Source organism: Monomorium pharaonis, chromosome 7 (assembly GCF_013373865.1).
Source record: "Monomorium pharaonis isolate MP-MQ-018 chromosome 7, ASM1337386v2, whole genome shotgun sequence".
In the NCBI taxonomy this organism is placed as follows: Eukaryota; Metazoa; Arthropoda; class Insecta; order Hymenoptera; family Formicidae; genus Monomorium; species Monomorium pharaonis.
The window spans coordinates 12,209,061-12,218,595 of record NC_050473.1 but is presented as its reverse complement, the minus strand read 5'-3'; the positions used below and the strand labels follow the sequence as shown (position 1 = coordinate 12,218,595).

Genomic DNA, 9,535 nt, shown 5'->3' with positions numbered 1-9,535 from the left:
GACGATTGCGTAACGCTCCTCGTATCTTTCTCGTCGCTCCTGTAGCTGCGAGCTCTCTCTCTTTCTCTTACTCTCAATCTTATCCGACGAGCCGTCTGTTTATCGAATTAAAGTTTGCGTCGCGATCGCCGGCGACGCCACTGCACGGCAGAATGAAAAATTTTCCTCGAACAGAGGGGAAGAATGAATCCTGAGAAACGCATCCACTTTACAGAATTCATGAATGACTCTGATGACTCAAACTGTACGAATCATTTAACTGGAGACCTTAGATTCTCGATTCAGTAAATGTGTTAGTTAAAAAGATCAAGAATTCTATTAAATTTTAAAATATCTGTTTATAGATTAATTTATTTAATTGGTATAAAACTGTTAATAAATCGTGAAAAGATATTTTTTACTAATACATTATTTACAATATATGATATATGCCAATATTTACAATATTTCTAAAATAAGAATAGTTAGTTGCTACTGCCAAACCAATCTGATCCCATCGCGCCAAAAAATGCAGCCGCTCCGGATTTTATTGCACTGGTAGAATCATTTTTCGCAGGCTCCTTCGTTACTTTCTTACGCTGCAAATAAATGCATATATTTTAACATAAAGGATAATTGTTTTTTTTACATATATTAATACAACTGAGTTAGCACCGTCTGCGATCTCACAAAAATAGGTATTTATAGAAACGTGAAATTGCGTTGAGAGAGCTTTAGCTGTACAGTAGTTGTTATTCTAATTGCGTTTATATATTACATTACACACGCTTATAAATATAATTAAAATATATCTTCTTCTAATAAACTTAATGTAACATAATCTTTACATTAATTTTTATCATTTGAAATAAAAAGAGTAAAATAATAAGCAACACAAAAGAATAAATAAAATAATATAATTGCATTGATCCAAAATTGATTAGTTAGGTTAATGCAAAATCACGCCATGTCAAATCGTTTTACCGGCTTACCAAATCTAATCATTATATTTTTATCTTATTCAAAGGACAAAATCTAGAAATATATTTATGTAGAAAATAATTAATAGATGTATTATTTCTCATAATTTTGTTATTATTTATTAAATATAAGATCATTTGGTACATACCTGCGTTTTATCGGGTATTGGCACCGACAAAATTGGCAAATTTCTTGTTGGAGCGGTTACAGTTAATGGTGGAAACCATGGTGCTCCTGTACAAATTGCAAGTACCGCTGGTGGTTCGGTTCTTCCGTTGTCATTGCCGATGTGTTCGTTGCGCGCACCCAGTATCGAATGTAATTGTTCCAAGTGACTAATCAGGTTTCCAAATATCAACTAAAAATCAGATACTATAATTCTCATTGGACTAATGTAAAATCTCTCTAGCTAAAAGCTTTATTAATAATATACTTACTAAAGACCTTTGAACGGATTTTTTAACGTTGGTATGGATAAATGGATTAAAGACATCATAATCGAACGGATCTATTTTCGCAAGCACAGCTTCACACGTTTTGATTGATAATTCATTAAGAATTTTGTTTTCATGAGGCACCATGAGCAATGTACAGTATCTTATATCGTATAGTACTTGAAACGCTTGCTTTTGTCTGAGGTCTATATTTTTAGATGCGTTAAGATAATAATTAAATAATTCTGTAATAATGTTTTCGGTAATTTGCTGCAGTACTCTCCTAAAATTGAAAATAGAATATAACATAATAAATAATCTGAATTTTTATTAACGAATGTGTTGCATCATTTACTAACTTTGGAAGCGTATGAGGTATAATTTTATTTAAATCTTTACAGATAGCGGTTAAGAATTTTTGCAAAGGTATCGATGGTTGATACGGTATTAAAATTTCGGATTTTATTCGTTTTCCCTCTCCAGATTCTTCCTCAATGGTAACTTTCTCCCATTCTGAGACGATCCAATGGACGCGTAGCCCATCAATTGGTTCTCTTAGTATGTACTTCTTCATATGTTCAGATATTTTAACTTTGTATACATTGGCCCAAATGGACCACATGCAAATACTTTCTTCCTTTATATTGTCACAGACAGCTTGCCACTTGACATTCGTGATGGTAAGCCCAGATACTTTCGACGATGTAAAACACTTGTTTAAATTTGGACACAAAGTAGTTAACGCAAAGAGAAATCTTGCTAAAACTATAGCGTTTATATCCCTTTGACCATGCTTGGGTTTGTCATTAACGCACGTGTTCTTCATAAATTGTACAAGATCTTCGATCTTTTCAGTACTAATTACTTGCAAATGCTCTTGGACATCATTACGATCGGAGAATGAATTCGCAATTAAAGATACATTCGCCGAAAGCAAACTATCTTTTATTGTTACGACTCGTTCAGTTTCGTATAAATAATGCTCAAGATCGGACAATAGTGTATATAGACTTTCGTCAAACTTTTCACACAATTTTATCACATTTGGGGAATATCCTTTAGCCTTCATTAGCAAGGATCTCTTATTATCCAATTCACCATTCTTTGTAAGCTTTTGTGGAATGTCAGTGGGGGAATCTTTCCAAACGAACCATCGTAAATCGTGTTCCGGAAATTCAAATTTATCATGTGCTACTTTATCAAGTAATTCTACTATATCAGATTTTAAATCGGCCAGAGTATCCGTCCATTTATCCGTAATAATACCTGTTATGAAATTGTCATTATTAACATTAATTATTAAAATAAATGAAGTTTTTTTATATAAATATAAAATTACATTTTGCTCGTTTAGTTATAATAGGCTGAAAGAATTCCATCCAGAAACTTATTCTTGGTAATGAAAGTTCCTCCCATATGGAGTTCCAATTTTCGGGTAGATTTACACTAATAGCTTCTTCCCGAACATTATACAGGCCTTTAATAGAAACTATTAAATCTAATAATTTGGTGACCTCGAAATTAGAAAAATTATTCACCCATTCCAACCAAGATTTAACGCTATCTTGAAGAGCTGACAAAGAAAAATTTTTCGGTATATCCTGAACGAATGGTTTATGATGCTTGGTAACGGATGGCAAAAACTCTTCAAGTAAATCTTGATCTAAATCCAGCTGTGATAGCAAAAAATATGCCTCTTGATCTTTTATGTCTGTTATAAATTGTAAAACTAAACCTCCAGGTGCATTATCTGCATCTATAATCATATATAAAATGTCAGAATTTTATATATCCTTTGAGTTACAGGAAAATTAACACTTACGTATAAAACATGAATATATCAAATGGACAGTTTGTATAAGTATTTTCATGCATGACTTTAACTTATTTTTGACACTGTCGTGATTCTCTTCTCTGATGACAGCTTCAATGGCATGACTTCTTGTGGATATTAATCTTTCTAAAAGATTCACAAACGATGATTCATTCAAAAACACGAGAGACGCCAAACAGTTTGCAGCATTCTACAAAACAAATGTATTAGTAATTAATAAATAAATGTTACAAAATAAGCAACAATTTGTATACCAACTATAGTTGAAACATCCAACGACTGCAATATCTTGTTGCATTCGTTAGATATGATGCTTTTAAACTGCATAATAACGTCCCATTGTTTTGAAACAATTGGATATCTATGCGACAGCTCTGCGCTGCCGACTTCAAACATTAAACTGTAATTTATATGTTGCGCTATTATATATAACTGCGTGGCGAATAATAAATTTTGATTCTCAATGCTCTCCCAAATGTATTGTGGAATGTCCATTAGGATTTTAATTTGGATGATGACAGAGTCGAAAACATGTCCTTTTCTACAAAACATTTACACCTTAGAGTCCAATGCTAATATGAATTTTTTCTGTATGCATTTAGATAGTATTTGTAAGTAATATTTGAAGAATACTTGTCTAGTTTATCTTCAATTGGCTCCATCTTAAAACCAATAAGATATTTCTTTTGCAATTCCCTAAATTTATCTTCTATGTTAGCGATTCTTGCTGTAACTTTCTCAGACGTTATTTTCATCTTTCCAATTGTGTCAGCAGCTAATATCAAGTCTCGATATCTCTCCCTGAAAATTATTAACGTGAAAACTGACAGATTTCTCCCTCAAAGATTCGCTATAATCCTTTGATCTCGAATGTAGTGCACTTTCTCATAAATTTTAAAGCAATGAGACAAGTTGATGAACATTGATAAAAAATAAAAAAATGTACATAAAAAAAAATAAAGCTAAATTGAGGTAAACGAGGGCGAACGAGTCTTACCCAACCAATGTTCGTAATTCTATTTTCTTCCTATCGCTTTCCAATTGAATCTTCTTCTGAATCTCCTCGATTTCCTTAATGATGTGCTGCTCGAACAACTTGTTTATGTCCAAGTCCAAGTAATTGGTTGTCGTCATGTTTCTGGCGTCTTGACGTTTCTTTAGCGTTAGGACTAGCAAAAGAGCTCACGTAGCAATCCACAGTCTCGGAGTTCGACAGGTTAGATTCGCCATCAGCTGTTTTATCATGCATCGATAACGGCCATCGTTGAAACGTCCGCGAGATATCCGTTAGTCGGCGCCGCACCTGTGCCCGTTGCACCTGCGGATCTCCTGGGAGTTACGTGCTCCGAAAATGCTTATCAGGGGGAAGGCTCGTCCCTGACGTCGAATACAGCTAACCAAGTCGACGAGGCACCGTCGAGGACGGTAAATTCCGAGTTTTCGAGCGGGCGATGCGGAGAACCGGTAACGGGGGATCATCGGAGGCGATGCGCTGACATAATCCGACCGTCGGATCACCGTGGAGGAGGAACGCCGACGGGCGGTGAACGCACGCACGCACACGGGGATTTGCGCGCTATTGGTATGCGACTGGTCTTTGTCGCCGTGGGAATTTCGTCGTCTCGCGTCGCGAGGAGGGTTATGTCGTCAGCGTAGCATCGCAAGGGCACCGTTCTCCTCTACGCGCCCGGCTCTGCTGCCCGCCGCCACCGCCGCCGTTGCCGCCGCCGTCGTTGTCGTCGTTGTCGGCGCCATCGTTCCGGATCGGGAAACGCAGTGAGATAGCGAGCGATGAAATTTTTCATCGCCCGGTGACATTCCCCTCCTCCCTCCCCCGCGTGGCGACAGCAGGTGTGTCCTCGGTCTACGGATGTGTGTGCGCGGGTGCCCCACCACCGATCCCGCGCGAGCTGCGGCTCTCCTCCGGTTTTTTATCGCCCGTCGCGGTTTCGTCGGCAAGATATCATCATGGTAGATGCGGTGATGCGCGCTACCGGACCAAAAACAGCCTAATCAGGCGGGACCCCCGATGACTGTCGACAACACGGGTGAGTATGCATGCCTTTTCTTCTTATCTCGGCAAGCCTGACGGGTAAACGGCAAAATTGCGCGCTCCGCGCGCTCAACTTTCTTGTCTCTCTTTTTTTCTTGTTTTTCTCGAATTAGCACGTTCGCGCAAGGACTCACGCGCCGTGTTGCTATTTTAGCGCTCGGCGCAAAGAATCGCCAAGAATGAAACCTCGTTTAAAGTTGGGGTTACACCCGGACAAATTACTCTGGCCTTTAATACGTGTGTGAAATTCCTCATCTCCTTCTCCGCGAATAATATATACAACACCTTAAAAGGAAATGCGACGGTGTTGCACAATAAATCATTTCACGATACAAAACGCGTTTACATGTGCAACTCTCGATTGCGATATACCAATATAGTAAACTGGGTTGTCGTATGTAATCATATCGTATAGAAAAAAATTGAAATTCTTGTACAATTTGACTCCAAGTTTCAAAAAGATAATCTTATCGATGTATTTTGAATGCAGATTACCACAAGGCAAAAAGGATGAGTACCTCAGTGACGTCACCAAATAGCCAAAGCTTAGAAAGGCAACGACATGTCAGGACAACGACGGAAAGACTGTACAACAGTCTTACCAAGAAAAGGTTTGCTCATATTAATATTAGTCACTAGTATTAGTCATGACAAATCTTTCATTCTCGCATTTCCGTTGTGCAAACACTGACTTATTTGAATTAACTAGTGTATTATTTCATCTCGTTTGTTTCCAGGAAAGATCCAAAGCAAACAAATGTTCAAAGAATGTGGATAAACTATGAAGACTGCAAAGATGACTTTTGGGCTGCTATAAGGTCTAATTATGATTATATTATGGATACTAACTTAATCGAAACTTGTAAGGTAAGTTTGAGATGTTGAGTTTTACAAGTCCTTCTCAACTTTCAGGATTTAGGATGAGACAACGTTGAATAATTTTATTTTTTATGTTTTTTAGGAAGCAAACGGCGAACTAGCATGGGACGAAACGGACGTATCGACGCAATCGTGGAACTTGAAGGAAGTCAGCAATCAATTTTCAGAGCTTTACTCATGGTTGAGAATTCTTCAAGAATTGGTCTATTCTAAGGAAGAAAATCTTCTAGACAAAAGCCTGCGTGCAGTACGTATCAATGAATCTAACATTTTAAGTATACGATAAAAAGTCACGCATAAAAGTGATTAAAAAAAATTGAATTAATCAGGCTCATATGGAAGAGCTGCGACGCAAGGCGTACAGACGCAAATTGTTCAATGAGCAAGCGGAAAAATTAATTTCTCGCGCCCCTGCTTTAAAAGACGAAGTGGCGTGGCGTGTAGATCACTTGAACGCAAAATGGGAACTAGTTGAGCAAATTATGGCGCCTATAGACCGACCAGTATCTAGTCAACAAACAGATATATCAGCAGGTAATGGACCGTTAAACTTTAAAAAATTGAATGTGTTATACGGCCAATTTACCAACCAAATACGGTTTATCGCTATGTACACGTAATTGATTTGTTTCAATAGATTTTGAGCGCGAAGTGAAATGTTTGAGGAAATGGTTACGAGAAATGGAGTCGCGTCTTCAACCTTTGAGCTTCCATATTAATTGGACTCTGCCAGAATTGGAGGAAAAAGCGGTAGAGCACATGGTAAGTAATGTACTGCTGTCCATTGTTATATACAGTATTTATTATGTAATGACGTCGTTAGTGTTTCCTTATTCTTTCTTATCGGTTAGTAAATTTCGCCATGTGGTACCCTTTACGGACCATATGCCAGATGTCCCTTTGGGTGTCCCTTTTATTTTTCTTTGTTTCCTTTCACCGTTGAAGTATCGACCTGACTGAGAAGAGAATTTTTCTCTTTTATACGAGGACATAATATATATATTTCGACGTGATTGGTTTTCTTTTATTAAAAAATTAAATAATAAAGAATTATTTAAAAGTCATCGTGAGTCTCTATAAAGGAAATCAAAGTTTCTCCATAGGTAATTTTTACGCATGCGTTTGTTCTTGTTTTCCTGTTTTTTTGTAAATTGGATAGCGTAAAATGCACAAGGCGGAACGGAAACTATAAATATGTTGATGAATTAGCTCGACTAGCCGCACACGTGAGGCAAGCCGTTTATTAACCGATTTAATTGTTAACCGCGAAACGGGAATGCTAGGAAGCGGCACGATTCGGCGGAATACGTGCTAAGAATAATGCCGCGTTGGCCGAGCACGTGCCGCGGGGTCTGAAATTTCGCTGGGTAAGACCGGCCGAAGGCAACGGAGCTGGGGCTAAGAGGAGCGGATGTGCGATGGCGTCCCCAGCTTGGGTGGGGAGCCTAGCGAGCACAGTCGGAGCTCGGAGCGCGTAGCTCACGTTCGTTGTTTTGTTCCGGGCTCCGATCTTTGCCGAGGCCCGCGTTCGGACGCAAACGATGCGGTTCGCTGCGCGCTGGAGAGACTAGCAGCTGCCTGCCGGCTGCACGAGCCGACAGAGTTCGCCGTTCCACGGTCGCCGCCGGTGGACGGGCACGTTACAACGTAGCACGTTGATCCAAGGTTCCCTCTTCCTTCTCATCCTCCTCTCTTCTCTCTTCCTTCCCCACCACGTTTATTCTCCTGCTTTCTCGTTCTTTTCGCGTTCTTCCTTCTCTCTCTCTCTCTCTCTCTCTCTCTCTCTCCCTCCTTCCCTCTCTTTCCATTTGTATTCTCTAGTACTCGTCCCTCTTTTTTTTTTTTTCTAGAGCGTCGCTATATTTAAACGGAAATGGTGCGCGTCTTTTGTGTTTGATTTGTGATCGCGGCATCCTTCGCGTAGCTCGCGTGCAACGCGCGCGTGGGTTTTGTACCACTGGCCAGCCAGCGAGCGGTCCCTCCGGTTTTCAAAAAGCAGCGGGAGTCGTTTTCTCCGGAGAGGCATCTACGATCACAATCATCGTATAGTACCGTGGGTCAGCCAGTACGAGTCTCTTCTTCCTACGGGGTCTAACTGGCCGCCGCTCGGGTTCTCTCTCTCTCTCTCTCCCCCTTCTTCCTTCGCCTCCTACTCGTTTTTCCATCCGTCCGTCCATCCCGTCTAACCGTCCGAGGCATACCACGGTAACGCTCAGAGCTCGAACCTCTTCGCGCGGTCCACGCGACGTGATTTCTCCGTCGCCGCGAACGTCTCTTCTCTCTGTGGCGTGACTCTGCGTGGCTCGGCTCGGCTCGGCTCGTCGCGGTGCGGCGCGGAGCGAAGCGGCGTGGAGCGGCGTGGCGAAGGAGTCATTCATGCGTCGTGACGAGCACGAGTGCGACGAAATCTCCGTCGCCGCGTGGAAGCGGAGAACCGGGGGTTCGAAAGAAACGACGCGTCCCTGACACGTCTCGCCGTCTCGTCGTCCGTCTGTGCTGGCTGTGAAGGAAGAAAAAGAAAGAAAGAAAAAAAGAAAGAAAAAAAGATGCGGTTCCTTATCGAAGCTCGCGAGTGGTGCTCGTAATGGTGCTCTACAGTGGTGCTCCAATGCTCGGTCGCTCCTTCGTTCGCGGTTCCTCCTCTTCTTGTGAGTACGCGTGCTATCTCTCGCTTTCACGCTGACGTACAACGATGCGCCGTTCTTCCTCTTCGACATAGTGGATATACATTTTGGTAAGAACCTCCCGATATGGAAAACTTATCGTTTTCCTCATCTTAATTACACGAGGGACTTTCTGAGGAGCTCGTTCCCGAGTATCGATTGCCTCACCGTGATTGATTTAACTGCCGATTAAACGGAATTGTTTCGAAGCACGTGGAGGTAAAAAGCGCGCGGTAAAGATAATGGAATTTAGAACGTGAAAGTCGGTGTTCCGAGTTACGATCGGCGAGAGAGAGAGAGAGAGAGAGAGAGAGAGAGATTCCTATATTTTCTTGTCTGGAGAACTCGTTGCATCCATCTCAATATTTTACGCGCGTTGTTGCTAACCGAAACCCAATTCCCTCGTCGATCTCTGCCTCTCGTCGGAGTTTTACATTCGAGATAACACCTTGAGCCAATTCCGCAGTTTCCCTCGCGGTGCTGCACGATTGAGATTCATTGTGATATTTGTCCCGTTATTGTTACACCGAAAAACACAATGAAACAATGAAGCAATTACAGCAAGCGCTATCGGGCTTATCTGGTCAATGCATCTACGATCGTGCTTGCCTTTCGAACGAGAAACCGTCATTGTACTATATATATTGAATTTTCCTTTCGTGGCAAAGGACGAAAGGAAAACGGTCGTGTAAAAAGTTACGTTGGAATTTCT

The 9,535-nt window shown here is 40.8% G+C and overlaps 2 protein-coding genes across 4 annotated transcripts in view; one reads left to right on the top strand and one right to left on the bottom strand.

The window, feature by feature from the left end:
- Window positions 1–318: 318 nt before the first annotated feature.
- Window positions 319–5,254, bottom strand: LOC105832357 (conserved oligomeric Golgi complex subunit 1). 3 transcript variants are annotated; one of them, XM_012673216.3, is made up of 9 exons: window positions 4,226–5,254; window positions 3,862–4,029; window positions 3,487–3,769; window positions 3,217–3,418; window positions 2,734–3,150; window positions 1,754–2,660; window positions 1,398–1,677; window positions 1,109–1,318; window positions 319–578 (listed from the first exon to the last, which is right to left on the bottom strand). In XM_012673216.3, exons 1-9 carry the CDS (start codon window positions 4,360–4,362, stop codon window positions 465–467), a joined length of 2,718 nt encoding a protein of 905 aa, XP_012528670.1. In that variant the 5' UTR covers window positions 4,363–5,254; the 3' UTR covers window positions 319–464. The 3 variants fall into 3 exon arrangements, with proteins under 3 accessions (XP_012528670.1, XP_036146157.1, XP_028044595.1); XM_036290264.1 differs by lacking the exon at window positions 4,226–5,254 and having other exon boundaries at window positions 3,487–3,786; window positions 3,862–3,988; XM_028188794.2 differs by lacking the exon at window positions 319–578 and having other exon boundaries at window positions 1,112–1,295.
- A 3-nt stretch (window positions 5,255–5,257) lies between these two features.
- Window positions 5,258–9,535, top strand: part of LOC105832356 — a 41,272-nt gene continuing 36,994 nt past the window's right edge. Inside the window, exons 1-6 of the mRNA XM_012673215.3 lie at window positions 5,258–5,276; window positions 5,772–5,892; window positions 6,019–6,148; window positions 6,243–6,407; window positions 6,490–6,694; window positions 6,798–6,922. Coding sequence (XP_012528669.1) covers window positions 5,258–5,276; window positions 5,772–5,892; window positions 6,019–6,148; window positions 6,243–6,407; window positions 6,490–6,694; window positions 6,798–6,922 — 765 coding nt within the window. The remainder of the gene's footprint in view (window positions 5,277–5,771; window positions 5,893–6,018; window positions 6,149–6,242; window positions 6,408–6,489; window positions 6,695–6,797; window positions 6,923–9,535) is intronic.

Coding starts and splice junctions, on each gene's coding strand:
- LOC105832357 (XM_012673216.3), bottom strand. CDS start 4,362: ATGACGACAACCAATTACTTGGACTTGGACATAAACAAGTTGTTCGAG. Junction 4,030..4,225: donor GAATTACGAACATTGGTTGG/GTAAGACTCGTT, acceptor AATAATTTTCAG/GGAGAGATATCGAGACTTGA. Junction 3,419..3,486: donor CGTTGGATGTTTCAACTATA/GTTGGTATACAA, acceptor TTTGTTTTGTAG/AATGCTGCAAACTGTTTGGC.